At 37.6% G+C, this 21528-nt stretch overlaps 1 protein-coding gene across 2 annotated transcripts in view; it reads right to left on the reverse strand.

Annotated features, from left to right (window-relative positions):
• Positions 1–6190: 6190 nt before the first annotated feature.
• Positions 6191–21528, reverse strand: part of ARHGAP5 (Rho GTPase activating protein 5) — a 38055-nt gene continuing 22717 nt past the window's right edge. For both annotated transcript variants that reach the window (XM_083740943.1, XM_083740942.1), the window contains exons 3-7: positions 19866–20013; positions 15110–15187; positions 13167–13298; positions 11013–11118; positions 6191–10244 (exon numbers count right to left, since the gene is read on the reverse strand). In XM_083740943.1, coding sequence (XP_083597069.1) covers positions 9914–10244; positions 11013–11118; positions 13167–13298; positions 15110–15187; positions 19866–20013 — 795 coding nt within the window. In that variant the 3' untranslated portion in view covers positions 6191–9913. The remainder of the gene's footprint in view (positions 10245–11012; positions 11119–13166; positions 13299–15109; positions 15188–19865; positions 20014–21528) is intronic.

The raw sequence follows: 21528 nt of genomic DNA on the forward strand, positions 1-21528 counted from the left end.
TTCCAATAGCCACACCCACACACTGCAGGTGAATGGAAGCACCATACGGAAACCGGTCTACTATGGCTTGGGGCATTTCTAGACAGCTTCTATTTTGGGGTGGGATTCTGTCACATACTGGCCAATTCCGTTTGCACAACTGAAGCTGATTTGGAGCTCTCACGCAACAAGCCCGTTTCTCCCAAAAGATTGGGCTTTTTGCAAGAAGGAAAGTGATGGGAAAATGCAATGTGAGATATCACTTGCTTTGACACAACATAGCCCTGCAAAGAAATTAAGAGTGGATGCTGATTAAATAGGCAGCATCACCTAATCACCCTGCTGACAAATTGGGCTGAATGCTCAGTAAGCAGGTCATCTGGAATGTGGGATGTACTCAGAAGGCCATCGTATTTGAAGTCACAGAAGTTCTCACAGGACCAAACTGGCTAGTAAATTTGGGCTAATGTGAGAGGATTTTCAACATGGTTCATCTTTCTCACTTGAACGTGAATTTTTGAAAGAAAAAAAGTACCAAAAATACTAAAATATTAAAAACTTGTCATGTCATGTTTTAAGACATGCTGGTTAAATTAATCTGAAAGATAAGCAGGTTAAAAATAACAGAGCACTGTTAAGTCTCACACTGTATTGTACCTAAATATTAACCCCCCTATGGCACAGGGCTGGGTGAAAGAACAAAGCTTGCTAAAAACCACCTCAGACTTGTCAGTATTTTAGCTCTATTAGCTAATATTTTAGCTCTATTAACTGATACACTACACTACACTATCACCTGTCACTATTTAGAAAACAATATATATTCTGTGGTGATTTCTTCATCTGGTTGACTAATCAAATACTACTACTACTACTACTGCTGCTGCTGCTACTAATAATAATAATAATAATAATAATTTATTATTTATACCCCACCCATCTGGCTGGGTTTTCCCAGCCACTCTGGGTGGCTTCTAACAAAACACTAAAATACAATAACCTATTAAACATTAAAAGTTTCCCTAAACAGGGCTGCCTTCAGATGTCTTCTAAAAGTTTGGTAGTTATTTTTCTCTTTGACATCTGGTGGGAGGGCGTTCCACAGGGTGGGTGCCACTACCGAGAAGGCCCTCTGCCTGGTTCCCTGTAACCTGGCTTCTCGTAGCGAGGGAACTGCTAGAAGGCCCTCAGCACTGGACCTCAGTGTCCAGGCAGAACGATGGAGGTGGAGATGCTCCTTCAGGTATTTCACACTCAGAACGTTTACTTTCTCTTACAATCTGTTCCAGCAGACTTAATACCTTAGTTAGTTTTAGACCTCACTTAAACAGGCTAGCGCTTACCTGTTTTAGTGTTTCGTGATATAGCCATCTCATTTTAAACCTGTTTCCTGCAAGACATGTGCCATAAATATGGAGTCTATCAGCAGCGTGTACTTCACCAGCAGCGTGCTGCCGCTTCCCGACAGTTCATTGCATGCCGTTAGCTCCTTTAAACAAACGCTCTCCACATATCACCAATTTGAAATTGGTCCCTGTAAAAATCTGAAGTCATATCCCTTTTTCTGAAACGGACTAAATCCTGCTCCATTTCCAAACACACTCAGTCTCAGACCTACAATAATATTTTAATTTGAGGAACCCTTCTCCCGCCAGGTTGTCTTATTTTGGCCTGTAAGGCAACGTTAATCCTGAAGGCAGCATTGCTCCACTGCCCTTGCTGATATACTGTATCAGGGTGCGGTGCTGGCAGATCAATGATTGTAAGTTGGAACACAAAGAGCACAAGCATTCATCCTCTTCCCAAGTGAAATTTAATTCTGTGTTTGTTGTTTTGCATTGACCTAACAAAGCCAGACAGTTCATAATACTTGCTAGTCAAGTGAAGACTTTCATAACTGCTTGTTTACAGTAGCCAATTTGTTATGCTATATATACTATTAGAATGTTTTGGCATGACATCTCAATAGATTAGGAAGCCATAATGCTTTCTATAGTAACCACTATTCACACCTTTTGAAGGAAAAGGCAAAAATCAGCAGTTAGGGGACAGTTACTGTCGAAGTTGCCACATTTTATAAAAATCATACAATCATCTAGCACTCATCTAGCACCTTGAAGTCTTGTGCAAAAACACAAGAGACTACAATCTGCAAATATGACCAGAACCTGGCCAATTAGTTATATCAATATTAGTAAAATTACACCATAACATATTCCTGGAACAGACTGTGCCTTTTACATGCCAATTCCTTAATATGGTAGCCATCAGCAGCAATATGTAATTGCATGGTTATTCATTATTTTCACCAGCCAATTTCAACATTACATCTGTCACCACAGAATGTATCCTACGAAACTATAGATCAGAGAGCCTCATCCAAATAATGCATTCAGGTGTCCTGACCAACTGTACTTTGGAGCAGCTGAGTTGCGATTTCTTGTCCAGGAATGACCAAACAGTTCCAAATAATAAATTGCTCAAACCAATTCAGTGCATATTTATACAGTAACTGCAATTTGAGTCGAAACATCTTATGCCCACTTTTCCGAGGCCACTGGGGTGCAGTGGGGCTAAAAAGCTGGACATAGGTGCCCAATCAACCACGAGGCTCTTCTGTTTGTTTGTTTGTTTATTATTTATCACCCACGCCTTTACTCTAAGGTCCCAGGGTGGGTATTTAAACAATACGCTGGTATCACGGTTTTCATACAGCTTAGTTCACAAACAACTTGTAATTCCAACAACGCAAACCCGGAAGTAGGTGTTCCAGTTTGTGAACTTTTTTCGGAATCCAAACGTATCCGGTTTGAGTGTTACACTTCCTTTTCCAGGGGCACACTTCTGTTTTGAGTGCCCCCGCTCCTGCTTGCACGGGAGTAGGAGCTGGATCGGGGCTGCTCAGCTGGAGAGGTGCAGGCTCCGTCACACTTTTCCACTGCGGGGTGCATGGCTGCGTTCACCTCAACAGAGAAGTTTAAAGGAGCATAGCATGGCAATTTTGAGACAGCCCGACAGCTGCCTCAGCAGCAGTTTAGGGGCTCTCAGATGCAGCTGCCTGCCTGCCTCCACCTTCACCACCCCAGCAACTATTCCACCTAGCTGCCTTTAGGTGGTGCAGGGGCTCTGATGCTGAGGTAGAGGCTCCTTTAAACTTCTCCCTTGAGGGGAGTGCAGCCCCGGACCCCTCAATGGAAAGTGTGAGGGGGCCTGCACCTCCCCAGCTGAGCTGCCCCAATCCAGCTCCTACTCCCATGCAAGCAGGAGCTGACGGGGATCTCTCAGCTGGGAAGTGGAGGCTTAGCACTTCTCAGCTGAGTATTCAAAATGAAAATTGAAACTATCCAGAAAACCACAAAGGCAACAAACGTGCAACTCATGAAAAGCAGCAACACAACAAATTGAAAAAAGCAAACCAACCGCAAATGAATCAAAATCACAAAGCATAAAACAAGACTGACCCTAACCCTAATTCTAATCCTTACCCTAACACTAACCCAATCCTAAAATTAACCCTAACCCTAACCCAGAAATGGTCTTGTTAGATAGTACAAATCATGCTAAAATTGCTGTTTTAGGGGTTGTTTTTAAAAGTCTGTAACGGATTAATCCATTTTGCATTACTTTCTATGGGAAAGCGCACCTTGGTTTTGGAACGCTTTGGCTTTAGAACGGACTTCTGGAACGGATTTTGAGAACCAAGGTACCACAGTACTGAGATTTATACCACACTTTTCAATCAATTCCCAGGGCATCTTACAAGGAAGCAAAAATTACAATTAAATTTCACACACACACAAAAACCTAGCACAATTTTAAAACAGCAGCATGAAAGCAAACAAAGGTAGAAGCATGGAAGAATCAAGATTTCTCTTGGTAAGGCTAAAATGGCATTCCAAGCACCTTAAGGGGACATGAGGGAGTGAACATATGGGGTGGGATTTCCCCTGAAGACACTCAAAGCAGCATAGATGGTGTTCCCTATCTTATTCTCACAATAAACCTGTAAGGTAGTTGAGGCAGAGTGCAACTAGTGATCCCCATGGAGGATTTGAACCTTGGTCTCCATTGTCTGTCCAAGACTCTAAACCACAATAGCTGTCTTGTATAAAGCATTATGTGTAAGTTCAATGTATGTCAAGATGCAGATCAACAAAATTCTGAGTGCACTGACATTCTAGCCACTATCGATACGTTTTCATTAAGAAAAAGGGTTTGAGAATTATATCACATCTTAGTAGTTCAGCCAATGTCTATGAGTTTTTTAGATTGGAAAGTAGCAGCCAATCTTTTTTTCAGTAACGGCTGCTCACACATTTTTGTGAACATCTGTACAGTGGTACCTCAGGTTACAAACGCTTCAGGTTACAAACTCTGCTAACCCAGAAATAGTACCTTGGTTAAGAACTTTGCTTCAGGATGAGAACAAAAATTGTGGGGTGGCGGTGCGGCAGGCCCCATTAGCTAAAGTGGTACCTCAGGTTAAGAACAGTTTCAGGTTAAGAATGGACCTCCAGAACGAATTAAGTTCTTAACCAGAGGTACCACTGTACACATAAGCGTTCTGTACACATCAGATGCATGTGTTGAGTGCACCCTCCTACGACAGCATGTCATGTTCACCCAAATGACCCAATGTAAGGTTGGACGGTGGGGAGAACTCAGTAATTGTCCCCGTCCCCCCCGTGCTTAAACAGAGAGGAAATTATAGATAGTACTTTTGATGAAGTGGAATTCAGGGCATACATTTCTTCAGTACGTGCTGTAGTGAGCTTTCACAATTTTATGAAGTATGGTTTTTTCATGGTTTTATGAGACCAGAAAAGGGTTCCAACGAATAGCTTTTAACTATCAACAAGAAAACTACCGTGAGGTAATTTAGTCCACATGCATTTTCCAGTTGCTTGGGTTTGCACCCATTGTTGGCAACTACCAGGAAGTTGCAGGCAAACCTGAGTGCCCTGGGTTCAACCAAAGCAATAATTCATTCCTTCTGTCCATTCAGATGAGTGAACTTTTGATATTATATAATATGAGTGAGGGTACCAAACACAAAGTAATAACCCAGCGAAAGTAATAACTAGGGAACTTGAGACTGATTTTCCTACTCGAAAAGACAAAGAGGGTAGGTCAGATTTGAAGGGACAGCCCTCCCTATTCCAGCCAATGTCAATTTGCAGTTTCCTAAATCCAGAGAAGGGAAAGCTGCCCAAGACAAGTGCATTTCTGCCATGAAAATTTGGGGGAAATAGCATGAGTTAGGCTAACACAGAATGCCAGAGAAAAATAAATAAATAGTGGCCAAACATGCAAAAGCTTATAAGCCCATGAGCTCCAATGACAAATTTTAAAAATGACATTTTTGGTTTACGTATCTATCAATGGAGCCACTACTTTGTGTATAAAAAATTCAATTATAAAAGTCAAATTATCTTCAAAAGTCTGCTGATTTTTGTATCATGGTTATTTCACAAATTAAAATTAAATGAGTGGAAATAATTTCTTTTTGGTGGGCGCCTCACATATTGCAGCCTTAACAGAAAACAAATCTTCAGCAATGTGAAGTTTCAGTAGAAGTGTAAGAAACACATGCATAGAAGTCCTATCTTAGTTAACAAGAAAGGCAAATTTAAAGGATTTGTGTCTGTCATGTTTTTTCAACAAGTTATCAGGGTAGCATATAACCAAAAATAAATCATATTTAGCCTGTAACCTATTGGGTTGGATCCAGACTTGCATAGAGCGAAACAGGTTTTTTTGTGTGGGTCAAATGCTATTTTCTGGCTGTTCTGCAGGGGCCTTCTATCTGCCAAAAGCCTGCTATGGAGGGTTGGGGAACACTCAAGAAAGTATGTGAGATGGTGCTGATAGCTGCTATAGGGAAGTGATTTCACAAAAAGCAGCCCCTTTCCTCCAGCGGCAGGAAGATCCACTAGATCTCAAATGCTTTTATTTGTGGAAGGGCAAGTCTGGATCCACTCCACTGTGTTCTCCTCTTCATTAATGTACATACAAATCTTGCTCATCTATATTAAAAAGTAGATGTTCCTTTCTCCCAAATTGTCATACTACATTTAAATAAGGTAGCCTAAAACTGTATTGGAAATGCTTTACAATTTGTTAAAAGTAAATTTCAAAAACACCCATTGCAGAATTTCACCATTGTTTGCCCTTCAGAAGTTGAATATGCAACTAAACATTATACACAGTAGGCATCTTAATGTTTTATTCATTGCATTCTGCATACAGATAAGCTTCACCGATATTTAATTCACTGTAGCATTCTGTAGATGGTGTGACAAGATTACATGAATTATAAAGAACTTTAAAAGTATATATATATATTCAGCTGATATAGCATCACAGTTATTGTAAAAAAAAAAAAAAATCACAATGGAAGCTAAGGCCTAATTTTTAAAGTTCTCCAATTAGTTCATTTCTTTACCATTTTAAAGAGAGATTAGAAACTAAACTCCAGTACCTCAAAAATAAACAAGTCAATGGTAGTTTCTAGCAACCAGTATTCAAGTAATGCAGAAAACATACAATGAGAAAAATTGTTGCTCTTCATTAAAGTTGTATACCTATTTACACTATGTTAAAATCCTTAAAGTTGAGTGTAATGTAAAAATAATCTGTAAAACATCATTTAATATAAAATACCACTTATAATGTATTATGTGTGAGACTAAACATACTCATAAAATGTTCAAATACGCATTAGACACACAACAGCATGATGCTAAGTACAGCTATTTAGAAATAAGTCCCACCAACTTCAATGGGCCTGACTCCCTAGTAACTAAGCTCAGGATCATAGACTAAGGCTATAATCCATGTCACTGATTCTCAATGGAATTTGCTCAAGCACAACTGTGCCAAGGACTGCAGCCTAAACTGTTTATTTCAGAAACACACAGAAAATAACAAAGGTCAGTATGAAGCATGAGGAAATCAAACTGACAACTGTTGAGCACTGTTCACATTACTGTAACTGACCAAATTCACAATATCAACCAATTGTCTAGGACCTGAAACATGGGGGCAGGGAGTAAGCGATAAAGGATTGTTTCACTAGCCAAAATGAGCAAGCCAAACTGCGGGATGAGTAATCATTCTGTGTAGGTCAGCTGTTTATAACATCTATGACATGCATAGGATTCTCACAGATTATGAGGGGCACTTGGCCTCCAAAGACCACGTGTGTCTGATTTGCCTCCTGTTTTCACTTAACAAGCAAATGTTTTAAGTGGGTATGTGTGTATGAAAAGCTGCTAAAGCAAAAAAAAAAACGACAGGCAAAAGAAAAGTGGGTTGCTGAAAGCCTTCTGAGTAGCATCCGTAGCACTTTAATTTCAACGTAAAGATCACAGAAGGGGCAAGTAGGTGACACATGCAAGTATTTTCTGAAGTGTTAACAAAGCTTGCAACCTAGGGGCACCATTGAGTTTTACATAGCAGCAGGGAGTGCTAAAGTTGCCTTCAGATTATGGGATATGCAGATACAGACATACTTGTGCATTGTTGTATGCCCTGTGCATTGCTGTAAGGCTGCCTTCTCCACCCCAATGCCCTGCAGGTATTTTGGACTACAGCGAGCTGATGGAAACTGGAACCCAAAACATCCTGGCAGGCACAAGCTTGTGAAAGGCTGCTTTGATGTGACAGCCATGACGGTGGATCATATTCTAGGCCAACTAAAGAACAGCATTCTAACTGGTTATAGGATAAGCAGAAGTTCCTAACAAAAATAGGTTTTTTCATATAGTTGTCTATAACAACTTGAAAACAAGTTCTGCAAACCTATCTGATAGGTAATAAAATAGTTTATCAACACGGTGAACTAAAATACACTAGCTTACAAAAAAATGGAATTCTAAGTGGAAAAACGAATCTCAACTCTCATTCTGTTAGACAAATTCTTTAAATGGATATGAATGAAAAATGTAAGCCTACTTGAAATAGAAATAAGCTTTTTCTGTACAGTTTGATGCTTTTGTTTAAACCATCTATAGTAGAAAAATAAATTCTTTAGCAACCTAGAAACAGTTTATAAAACTCTTGAAGTTTAATTTTTTTTCTTAACATGCCTATGTTAAACTGATAGCTATAAATAAAAGCTATTTAGACAACAGATGTAATGTAAAACAAGTTAATGCTACTACGTTTATAGGACGAAATTTTATTCTTGTATTTATATCCTGTGTGCTTTGAATTTGAATAGAGGGTTTTTTGTGGTTGTTATTTAAAAAAGATAGTTGCAAGAATATAACACAAATATCAAGATAATTTATAATATACAAATACTTAACAGCAGCCTGTTTAAGGAATCTTAGCTAGAATGATAAGCCAAGTCATAATTGGAAGTACAATACCTAGGACATAACAATTGAAAAAGGCAATTTTTATTTTTGAGAAATGGAGCAAAACTTAAGAAACTTAATTCTTAAAATGAAAATGCAGATCAATTCTTAAGAAGGTTGAAATTCAAAATATTTCTACTTGCTATATTAGATAGCAAACTGAATGAAAATTACAATAGTGTCTACAAGGTTTTCCCATCTACTCAAGATATCTCAGCAGCTGAAGAAATCAGGGGTTGTTGATTTTTTGAGCAAGAAAGAAACTCAAAAAATAATTTTAGGATCTGCAATAATTTGTTGCATGATAATTAGCCTTCTATCACATTTACTGAACACCAAAGATTAACCAAGGATGTTTAAATTAAGCAGCATTCTTTTACAGCAAAACTTGTACCAATGTAAAAGAAAAATAATTTTAAAATGGTGCAAAAACAGTAATTTTGAATTTTAGTACAACAGATCACAGAAAGAAAACCACATGAATACAAGTATCATTTTATGTACATATTAAGATGCTTCAGTACCCAAAGTATTTATTGCTATATATTAGCAATGCTTTTTTATACCTTTAAAGGGCCACAGAAAAATATATATAGCGTATATGTTAAATTTAAGTCCTAAATTGTTTGGTTTAGCAAGTTTACACTACAACAAAATTTTCATTTATGTATGAAAAGTTATATAGCCTTATATGAAAATGTCAAACTATTTTCTATATACTAGATGAATTCCCAATGGGAAAAATTAAAATTTCTAAAATATATTAGATTAGGTTTACAAGACCATCAATGATCTTTCAAACATGCAGCTGTTTACAGAATTAACAGTATTACAAAATAAGGGAAAAATAGGTAATAGCAACATTTTTGCACAATGGTTAAACTCACTTTTACAATAAGCATGTCCTTGGTATTGTGCTGTAAGAAAAAATAATTTTATCAACCCCTCAAACAAAAATGTCCACAGGTTTCTTGAAGAGAAATGGAAGGTACAAGAGTGTGGTATTTATAACAGTACAGCTTATGTTCTTTCTGAAACAAATTGTACTGTAGCATAAGTAGTTTGGAATTTACAAATAAGATACAACTCTATTTTAGCTGTCCACAGCAAAGGGTTAAATGGGAATGAAACTGCCAGGAAAAAAGGACATTAAATAACAAAAACAGCCCTAAAGCAGGCTGTAAGCATTGAATGTTCCATAAATGATTTATTTAATCATTACATTTCTATAGAAAAGTTTTATTCACAATATATTGTGACAAACCGTCACAGGAATGATAGTGATTGCAATAAATGTTCATGCAACAGCAGCTTTGCACTTTAGTTATTTCTGGTTCTGTTTTTTTTAAATTAAACCGCTCCAGTCATGCTAATCAGATAATTTTGACCTGCAGTGTTTAAGAAACAAGGAGTATAGTATGACTATAACAGAAAGGTCTGAGCTTGAATCCAGATGTTGTCATAAGTACTATCGTTGCTTTTGTATCTTGAAACATGCATGTCTAGTTTTCCTTTTCTATCCAATGCCAAGCTGCCTACAATCATCTTCTTTTTGCTATCAGTTGTTATATTTAAATAATCCCAAGAGGATCTGCTTGCAACTGGGGTTGTATCAACTGAGGTTGTAGAGGTGGCGGTAACTGTAGTGGTATGATGGGATCCACCATCTGCACTGGGTTGGAAGGTGGATGCTGGTGTGCCACACTGTCAGAGGTTTCTAAAATTTCTCCATTATAGAAGAAAAACTGGCACTGTTGAATGAATGTCTCTATTACGGATTGAAGGATCTTGGTGGTTGATAGAAACTCTCTGTTTTCAAAATCAGGTCTCATTAATGTTGGCCAGAAACAGATAGATAAGTTATCTGCAGTCATAAGATTGGTTCTGCTTTGTTGACTAACCCTACAACAAGAATAAAAATGTTGAAAGCATTAATCGTTCATAAATCAAAATTAAGAAGATAAAAATAAGTGCATTTAAAAATACTCCACACAATTTCTTTAAAACATCCAGCAACAGCAACTTTTAGATATAGGATCTGGTTAAACATTACATCCAGAATGCAGGATGAAAGAGAATTGGTCTTGTACTTGTGTCTACCCACACCCATTCTCCCCAAGTGAACATTACTACCACATACAGTTTTATACAAGAACTCCATGGATCTGCTTTGTATCTGCATGGATTGCTAGATCGCAGAGATCTATTAACATCTACCCAGAAAGAATGGGTTGGTGTTAATAAAACATGGGAATGTTTTTATCATGCATGTTAACTTTACACATCAAAACCCATAGCTCAAAAATAGAAGTAATATTTACTTACTACAATATGCATCCACATACAGAACACTAGACACTAACAATGTGTTAAAGGAATACTGCAGACAAAGCTTTCTAGTGGTGTTATCATTTTTCAAACCAATGTTGCATGTGGTCATGGGTGTCATTGGCATAAATACCATTGTACATATCACAGAACAGCAGTTTAAACAGGGCAAAATGGTATAACTAACTATTCCTTATAAATATTAACAAACAGTGAAATCCTCTTCATGTATATTCAAAAGTAAGGTATGCTAAGGCCAATGGGATTCACAACAAGGTATATAGGATTGCAGCCTAAATTCTATTACCAATCATTTAAATGGATAATTTGAAAAACAAATACCTGTTCAGATGAGTTATTACATATCTGAAGACATCATAGTTCACTGGATGGAATTTCTTCACAATTTCTTTTAATTCATAGAGCCTCTCTGTTTTATCAAGGATTTCTGCAGAAGAAAGGATTTTTTTGCCAAATATTGAAAAAGGCCTTGAATGTGAACAGTATTAACAAAACTGTTAATAGTTAAACAATGGCCCTCTGTTGATCAAGTATTCTATGCTGTCAGTTTCTCACCCTCCTTCCTCATACAGTGGTACCTCGGTTTAAGAACAGCCCTATTTACGAACTATTCGGTATACAAACTCTGCAAAACCAGAAATAGTGTTCTGGTTAGCGAACTTTACCTTGGTCTGTAAATGGAAGCCAAATGGTGGAAGGGCACCAGCAGCGGGAGGCCTCATTAGGGGAAGTGCGCCTCGGTTTAAGAACGGTTTCAGTTTAAGAACCGACTTCCGGAACGGATTAAGTTCGTAAACTGAGGTACCATTGTATAGGCTAATTTTGAGAAAGTTGAGAGAGAAAGAGAGGCAGCAAGAAATGCTAGGGACTGTTTCAATTTGAAAATGCTCAAAAGTAGAGTCCCTCTCTCAGAGACTTCTAAAAACACAGCAAAGCAGTGTACACCATACAGAAGATACAATGAAATTAAAGTATCAATAAAACATTTTAAAAATCCTTAAGTACTGGTTGCTGTAAAATAAATTCACTTTTCAAAGGCGCATCTACTAAACAACACTGTTTTTAGGTGATTTCTTAAATAAAGGCAGGAATGATTCCTGTTGAATCTGTACTGGCAGGGAGTTTGACAGTACAGGGCCTGCCACATTATAGGTCCTTAAAAGTATTTTGGGCCCAAGTTGTTTGGGGTTTTGTGCATTAACACAAGAACTCTGAACCTGGCCCAGTAGCAAACTGGCAACCAGTGCAGCTCTCTCAGTAACTGGGTAACATGTTGCCAATTGCCTCCTCCTGTGTGCAGTTTGGCTGCTACATTCTGCACTAGCTGCAGTTTCTGTAAAAGATACAAGGATAGTCCCACATAAAGAGCATTACAGTAGTCAATCTTGAGATGACAAATGCATGAATGAACATGTATAAAATGCTTTTATTGATTTATAGGAAGGCAGTACGGAAGCCACAAAATATTTTTACAGCATATTTTTTAGAGAACAAGCATATAGACAAGCGAGTGGATTCTCAAATGCAGATAGCAACCTGGATTCTTGCCTAGGGATTGGTGGGGCTGAGAAAGAAGATGCTCAACTGGTACTCCAAATAATGTTGATAGGTTTTTGTGGGTATATCCAGGCAAGGGGGCAGGCAAGTTTCATAAAGTTTGAAACTATGTGTACAGAATTTTAGAACATTTATTCACAGTGGAAAGTTCCACAAATGTGATTTTTATTCATGGATGAATGTATTAATTTGTTCAGATGATAAATACTACAAAGCCTATTAGAAATCTCTCTAATTACCACACTCACTATTATAAAATGGCTGCATAAGTTATCTTTACAGATAATTTACAGGGAACAGTAAAATTCAGCTTTGTGGAAGAGCTGCTAGCAATATTTTTAAATGCTTTAGTAGATGCGCTTTACTAACTCTTGTTTTCAGTAAAATCCCTGGGAACTGAAGTCAGCAGTAAATTATAAAGGATGTTGCTTCCTCATGTAATTCTACATTTAGCTATAAAATGGCAAAGATCTGTGCTTTTAAACAGCATGCATGGTTTTCTGCATGGGTGGCAGAAGCTTTACACATATATTCACAAGCACCAGTCAATGCTTTTCAGAGAAGACAGATGGGAATGCTACATGCTTATGGTTTTCTGAAGTGCAGCCACTATGTTTTATATAGCCGTAATAGAGAGACAACCATCACCAATGAATTTTACTTCAATAAACCCCCTGACTTCTATGAGCAGAATCCTCTACTGCATTGCTACTTCTTTAGCAAACAGCATGTTCAAAGACAACAAACAGGTTATCATACCACAGCTACCTGAGGCAGCATAACACATTCTTTTTAGAAAGTGATCAGTATAACATCTTAGTTATTTCAATTATTTCAATTTTCCAAGACTTGGATTTAATGTTTTAACCAATAAAACATGTGCCACAAAATTATTATTTTTTTAAAAAAATTGCTTACTTGATGCTTCAACTAATTCTGGATGCAGTGAATAAGGAATTAAAGGATCTGGTAGATCTGCAAAGAACGCTTTCAGAGCTCCTGCCACAGCATTTACTGTCACATCCATAGATTCCAGACTGATGTTATGATCTGTAAAACAACACAAAACAGTATTTTATTAATGAGAGCCATAACTACACATTTCTAAAAATGACGTACTGAACTATAAATACAAATCAGCCATTCACTCAATTTAAATTACCCTGGAATAATGGGCTATTGTAGACTTGTCTGCCTTGTAAGCACTGATCATAATTATCAATATTATAAATCATCTATTCAGATGTTATGAAAATGAGAGACTGCCCTGGGGTTTTATACACTCACACACCAACCATAATCAGCATTATCAGAATTTATCCCCCTTTCAGAGTTAGGAATAGGGACTATATATTCTTACACCATGCTATTAGCAGCCAAGATTATTCCCCACAAGAGAACTGTACAGACTACGGCTGAAATCCAACATTGTGCAAGCAGACATCTGCTTATACAATGGTACTTTGCATATAGATTGCTGTTCCACAACCCTACTGGATCTAATTTTGTGGGGAGGGGGCATGGGAGGGAGGCAGAGAGGAACACTAACTCCCATCACATGAGAAGAAGTTCATTTTGCTGAGGCATGGACACCACTGGATGTTAGCCTAATTTATTTCCAAAGTTACACACTCTATTTATTTATTGTGCAAGTAAACTCTAACCTGGTACTTGAGAAGAAAAACCTTGTATTAAGGTGGAAATGGATTGTTTATCACATCATCAACCTTCACACTTGAAGGAGGAGGAAACCACATATTCCAAAGTTATAGGATAACTTTTAAATAAATAATATAGTATACAAGACTAAAGCACTGCCTTCTCTCCAACTCAAACCTTCTCCTTTGCAAGCAATACAAAAAGTGTATTTGTGCTAAATTACAAAAATATTCACACAGTTACTAATTTTCTGATACCAGAACTGTTATATCATCAAAGTAAAATATTTAGGATACACAAATTTGGTGGAGAGTTAAACCACAAACCTGTGCATCATTAGTAGAAGTGCAAGGTTTTGAGACAACATGAAAGAATTATCATTTTTTGGTAAAATGGAAAATCTGAAATAAATTACTGATTTACCCATCAAATCAGGAGTCCACAAATTAAATGTCCCCGACGGCCAACTATGATTTGTATTAATTAAAAACTCTGCCCCACTCCATATTCAAGGGTGGAAGTTTTGACTGAAACACTTAAATAAAGTACAAAGCAAATCTAATGTCATGTTAAGTTTTGCAGGCACTCAGAAGCAGAAAGTCTTCCTAATCTTCTGAGCTCAGTAACAGAGAACAATGGTTTGAATGCAGAAGGTTCCATGCCCAATTTCTGGCATTCTGAGGGAGGCCTGGGGAAAACTCCTGTCTGAAAGTTTGGAAATCTCATTTCCAAAGAATGAATCCGCTTCACTGTTAGAACCAAATTGACAGTTGTTACAGTAAAATTATGCTTTACTACCTGTACAGCTCAGTTATAGATCAACGTCTCAGAATTTTTTTTTGGGGGGGGGGACAAGTAGGAAACGGAAGGGGCGGGGTTTTATTTAGATGTTGCTGTTTTTGATAAATTATTGTGACTTTCAAATTGAATTGGAATATTTTAGTGTAATCAACTTTACTGTAATCAACTTGTAGAAAAGCAAGCTACAGATCTAAACAGTAAATGAACAAATTATACAATTACCACACTGCTTACCACTGCATGTTCTCAATACATTAACAGGCAAATCATAATTTGTACTTCATATAACTATACAAATGCACTCTCCAGCTTCTATGATTATCTGTTTGGAATGCAAAACTTAGACTGCAGGGTTTGATACACCAAAAATTATTTGTGATATGCATCATATCTCCCATTACCTTGATCAAATTGCTTCTGAATGTTGTCTTGATCAGTTTTATTCCCACTAACACGATAGAGACCTTCAGTACATAGACCTTTGGGGGTGGAAAGCAAATGTCACATGGTTATATTTTGCAAACGAAAAGTTATTATTTAAGCATAAGCAAAATTCGTATTAAAATATCTATCACACTCATGAACATGAGTTCAACAAGTAGCCTGCCGAATGCTTTACTAGACGGCCTCTGCTATAGAGCAGCCTTCCTATTCTCATACAGAGGAGGGGTCCATTTGGTTATTATGCCAGATGTAGAAGAGAGATAGAACACTCCATCCCTCTTAGAGCACTCTACTCACATGCCTGCATGAAACTCCATCTCCATATTTGCATGTAATTCCTTGTTGCCTGCAGCTAACAGGCTAGGGCTTAAATACAAGACTTGCACTATTGATTTCTTCAATTAATATGGTTTGATTTCTTGTTTATTTGCAATCCTAAGAATGCTTTAAGGAAAGCAACCCTCAGCTTCAATTCAATGGGGATTACTTCAGAGTAAACAATGGTTGTAAAAACAGTAAGCTAATTCTAATTCATAGTGTGATTAATCATCAGACTTTTAAAAACAAAACATGCTCTACTACTTGCTCTCACAAAGTTTTATATTTTAATCACCATTAAAAAAGGAAATGCATACATAATTTACAGTCTTAACGACTGTTATGAATAAGCCCTCGTGTCAATGTATGTGATTTGAATTCCCATAATCCCTCTTCACTTCTTCAATCCCACCCACACCCTCACTCACATAAACCTAGTTAAAGGTTTGATACAATAAAAAATAATTGTCAGCATTTACTGGAATCTACAAAGTCTTTTTAGCAAAAACTTAACTAGCACGGACAGGTGCTGGCATTGCAATGCCCCACAAGCAACACTCTTGTCACATGATTTGGTCTTCTCCTAAAGCCACAGTTTTTTGGTCAGAGGTCAGCAGCCACATAAATATGGCTTTTGATACCTCCTTGCAAATTACAGATGTTAATGTTCTACTGAATCATGTTGTACCAGCCCTTTGGATCCTGACAAACAGACAATATGGTGGCTAAATGCTTCAATACTGGAAGAAGTCACAGATAGTGTCTGTGAGAAAGTGGCCTTCTATAAACATAAGAAAGATGGGAAATTCTGTGATATCTGAAATGTCTGAGCACCATGTTGGTCTGGACCACCAACTTTTCTGCCCCACACTTCACTCCCTTTTACACAAATAACAGGTTGTATTGGTTTATAATGATTTTGTTTGTCTTGTTTAACTGTATTTGGTTATGCTTCATTTTGAAAAATTCTATTAATTAAAAGAACTACTCAAAGAATAAGCCACCTCACTTTACAAATGCTCCTAACTCAACACATATCATATGCACTGAATCACAAAAGGAAATACAAGCTTCAAGGGGAAGAAAAACTGTCAAAAACTGAACACAGGATAGATAAAAAGATGCTTTTTAAAAAAGATTTTTCTTAAATAATTACTAGGTGAAATATTCCAGATATAAAAATGTTTGCCAGATAGTTAACCTCTAATTTGAGTCACAGTATTATATAATTGTAGAGTTGGAAAGGATCCCAATGATCATCTAGTCTAACCCCTGAGAGTGGAGGGAACTCCTAGCATTGGAAGGAGATGGGGGGCATTCCACTGAACAAGACTAAATTCTTCCACAAATGGAATGCATTACTTGGTATAGCATCCCTAGAAAACTTCAGAATTAGTAGTTATTTAAATGTTAGCTATTATTGCAAGTGTAATAATATAAATGCTAGTTATCATGCATTCTGAATGTTATTAAAATTACTGACTCTACTTAAAAACAAAACAATGGAGATAAATGTTGCTGTTAAAACACTGCTACATAAGTTAGTAAAAAAGTAAAGGGACCCCTGACCATTAGGTCCAGTTGTGACTGACTCTGGGGTTGCGGCACTCATCTCGCTTTATTGGCCGAGGGAGCCAGCGTACAGCTTCCGGGTCATATGGCCAGCATGACTAAGCCACTTCTGGAGAACCAGAACAGCGCATGGAAACGCCGCTTACTTTCCTGCCGGAGCGGTACCTATTTATCTACTTGCACTTTGACATGCTTTTGAACTGCTAGGTTGGCAGGAGCAGGGACCGAGCAACGGGAGCTCACCCCGTCACGGGGATTCGAACCGCCGACCTTCTGATCAGCAAGTCCTAGGCTCTGTGGTTTAACCCACAGCGCCACCCGCGTCCCCCACATAAGTTAGTATATGCTATCAAATTGAAAAACTTTGCAAGTAAATCTTGTCCAAAACCAACAAAGTGCGATCAGCACCTAAGTAGCTTGAATTCTCAAAATCTAAATTAGCACCTGGGTCAATTGATGACTACAGCTTAATCCCAAATGAAAACTGATCGTACAGAACACTGTTAGAATCACTGTGTTACTTTTTGCTCAGGCCTAGAAGCCAACAAACTGAGTCCTGGGCTGTATAAATCATGCTACCTATGAGTAGTGTAATATATTACATACAACAAGTGTACAATCTTTGCTCCTGTACACAGAAATAGTTGAGCTGCCCACTCATTCAGTTATTCAAACGTAACATTTAACGAGTGCACAATGCAGCGTACTCAGGTTTACTGCCAGCTAAAGGAAACTATTTCAGCAACACTTATTAAACGAGTCATTGAAGCAATTCCCTTTTACTGGCAACAAGGCAAGACATGCTGGGTCTGCTTTACTTCCTAAAACAGTTTCCTACCAAGGTTTACAATCAATGGAATGAGCTGTGACTGAAAGAGGAATGTTAAGTTTGTTCATTTTGGCCTCTGTTATTCTTAGAGAAGGTATTGTTTAATTTGATGTAGACATTCACATCACAACTCCATACATGTTTACTCTAAAGTAAGTCCTATTGAGTTCAATGAGACTTACTTCTAGGTAGGTCTGTATACTGGTATCCATAAATGTATTGAATGTTTATATATGAAATAAATGGGGGTTGGGAGGGAACAAAATCTAAGCCACTTAAAAGATTATTTCAGCTGAATTTTTTCAAACCTGCAGCACCTGCTTCAGTCTTGAAGGCATTGTACAGTACTGATATAATTTATTAAGCAGGGTTGCACTCTTCTTATAACAAAAGGGGAATGCTGTTTGTGCAATGGGGCTTGCCACCCCTTCTCCAACTTTAGCATACTGCCCCCCCCCGCCTTTCTTGAGTTTTGGGGAATATTCGGGAAAATCTGGGCTGCAGCACAAAGGGTGGGGGAAGCTGCTGCTTCATGAAGTGGGACTGAATTGCATTATTTTTGTTGTTTTTCAATGGAAATGCATGCAGAGCAGGATCAAAAAGTTCATCAGTAGCATCTCTTCATTTCACATTATTTAGCTTTTATATAGCACTTTAGAACAAAGGTAGGCAGAAGATAGAAATCACACTAATCCTATAGATCCCAATTCAAGTTACGTTGGAATCTTGCATGCTTACATTTGCATTAACAACATGTTTTAAAAGTGATTTTCTGTATGTTAGATTTCCGTTTTTTCAGCAAACCTAAGTCTGTGGTTCAGGCCAACTGAGCAAAGTCAGGGAAATGTAGTCAGGTAGGGAGAGGAGACCACAAGACAACAGAGAAAAGACCATCAGCATCATGTAGAACAGTAGAAGAAATCTGCCCTCCTCCCAGTTCCATATTCCAGGAGTCATAAGAACATTAGATGATCCTGCTGGATGAGGCCCATGGCCCATCCAGTTTAACATCCTGCTCTCACAGTGGCCAACCAGATGCCTAAGGGAAGCATACAAGTGGGACAGAAGCACACTGCCACCAATAGTGGAGGCAAAAAGTATCTATCAGATTTAGTCCAGGTTATTTTTCATGAATTTGTCTTATCCTCTTTTAAAGTCATCCACGCTGGTGACCATCACTGCCACCAGTAGAGGTAATGTCCATAATGTACTGCATAATAAATGTACTGCATTTAATATTCTCTATCCACTTTCCCTATGCCATGCATAATTTTACCCACTGCTGTTCCAATCAAACCCTTGATCATTTTGGTTGGCCTTTTCTGAACCTTTTCCAAATGAACAATATCCAATTTGTGATGAGGCAACTAGAACTGTACAGTATTCTAAACTGTCACACAGTAGGTTTGCACAACAGCACTGTTATATTGGCAGCTTTATTTTCAATTCCTTTCCTATGATCCCTAGCATGGAATTTGTCATTTTTTACATCTGTGGCACACTGGGTGACCATCTTCATAAAGCTATCTACTCTAACCCCAAAGTCCTGTCCAGAGTCAATATGATTTCAGACCCCATGAGCGTATATGTGAAATTAAGGGGTTGTTGTTTTTTAAGTCCAGATATGTATCACTTTACACTTGTTTACAATAAATTGCATTTTTCATTTTACCACCCATTCCCTGAGTTTGGAGCACTCCACGATCTTTATTTTTGTTTTAGTGACCCTAAAATTGTTTTAGTGACAATTCAGTAGCATCAGCAAATTTGGCTACCACATTACTTACCCCAACTCTACAATATTTATGAACAAATTAAAAAGCACTGATGCTTCAAGGGTTTGCTTTGGTAAATATGTGAAAGTATACAGTCCTCAGCGCACACTTGTTATTTCTGTTACCACATAGTATAAAATGATGAGAAGCTAACAAGACTTTTATAGTTAGCTACCAAGAAATAGTAAAATGTTATTGATGCTCCAACTTGTGTCCTACCTGTGTCTTCAATGAAATCCACACACTTCTCAACAAAGAGTGGTATAGGTTTTTCAGGTGTAACCAGATCCTGCAGGGGCATTCCAAAGTAATTACTTTCCCAATTTCTACGAGTTGGTGGATTAAATGTCTTGGTTTTCTTTTTTTGCTACAAGAAAACAACAGCATTCTTAGCCAAGTATGTCACTAATGAAAGTAAAAAATTAATAATATCTACATAAAATCATACCTTTAACAAAAGAATCTTAGTAACAGAACTAATTTTGAATATATTAATTTATAATGTATTCAATAAAGAGAGCAAACAAGCTTTTCAACATTGTTAAAATCTTTCTGTACTCAAATTCATATAACATGATAAAAAGTTAAGTAACATATGAGAGGCTATCTTTGATTGTGTTGTTTTCTGAAATTCCTTTTTTTTTAAAGCGCCTTTGTAATATATATGTGGAAAGACTGATAATTTTCTATATTATGGTTCAATGTAAGTATTTTCTTCTTTTAATAAGAAAACAATAAAACAATAAAGGGTAAATTAAATGTCCAAGAGTAGGCAGAAATGCCCCCACCCTCTAGCTGCAGGCATCTCATGACTGTCTTATCTAAGTTGCTGGGCAACCTAGCAGGTAACACTAGGTAGAAAAGGGCTCAATCTCAGATTACAGCATTCATTGTTGAACAGTACAGGAGAATCTGTGCGAAACGTGGAAAAGACTATAGGAACAATCCTGTGAAAATGTGGAACACTTTGTGAAGAGCTCGCTTGAGGGAAGCTGGATAACTTCCAAGACTTCTGGGCTTGGAGAACTCTGGCACTTGCAGGATTCTGTTAGAAACTGGACTTTGCACTTGCTACGTGGACTTTGTTTCACTAAGGACTTTGTAAACTGGAACCATCTCTGGGGTCAGAGAGTGAAAACATCTTACAGCAACTGCAAATAGTGTGTGTATATCATGTGCATGTTTGCCTAGTAAAAGCAATCTCAATTACACAGTTTCTTCCTGTGCTGAGCCTAACTGCTCAACTGAACATCCACAACACATAGCACTATATGGTTTGGAATACCATATTAAGGGTTTATACAACTGTGGCTTAAATATCAAGTCGCAATCCATTTTTTGCCAGTTTCCATTTCCAACTGAAGCCCAACAGGCTACTTCTTAAGATGTTTATGACATATCTTTCCTTCTGTGGCATGCTCTGGCATGGCCTTTCAGGACACAAACAAGCAACAGTGGGGAATCTCCCCTTGTGCAAGCAGAACTTCACTTGTGTGCCTTTGGATCCAAGCTCCTATTTCTCAAGACCTACAATGCAAAACACTAAATAGTATGTTTCTATGAGGTGTGATAGCTCCATCCAGACAGGAAATACTTTAAACTGGTGAAGATTAACTATGGTTCCACCTTTTTTATTTCCCACACTGTACAAAATTAAGTGTCCTCAAACAAATTAACAAAATGACAAGACAATATTAAGCTGCTTATAGTTAACCACAATGATAGCTATTTTAGAGCAAAAAACTATTTACAAAATTTCCTGTGTTCTCTATAATAATACTGTAAAACAAGCCAACACTATATCCATTGCACAGATCTGAGGTTAATAAATGATGCCTCAGTACCAAGACATAGCAATTCTATAAAGCAATTCTAAAATCTG

Source organism: Podarcis gaigeae (assembly GCF_964106915.1).
Source record: "Podarcis gaigeae genome assembly, chromosome: 1".
In the NCBI taxonomy this organism is placed as follows: domain Eukaryota; kingdom Metazoa; phylum Chordata; class Lepidosauria; order Squamata; family Lacertidae; genus Podarcis; species Podarcis gaigeae.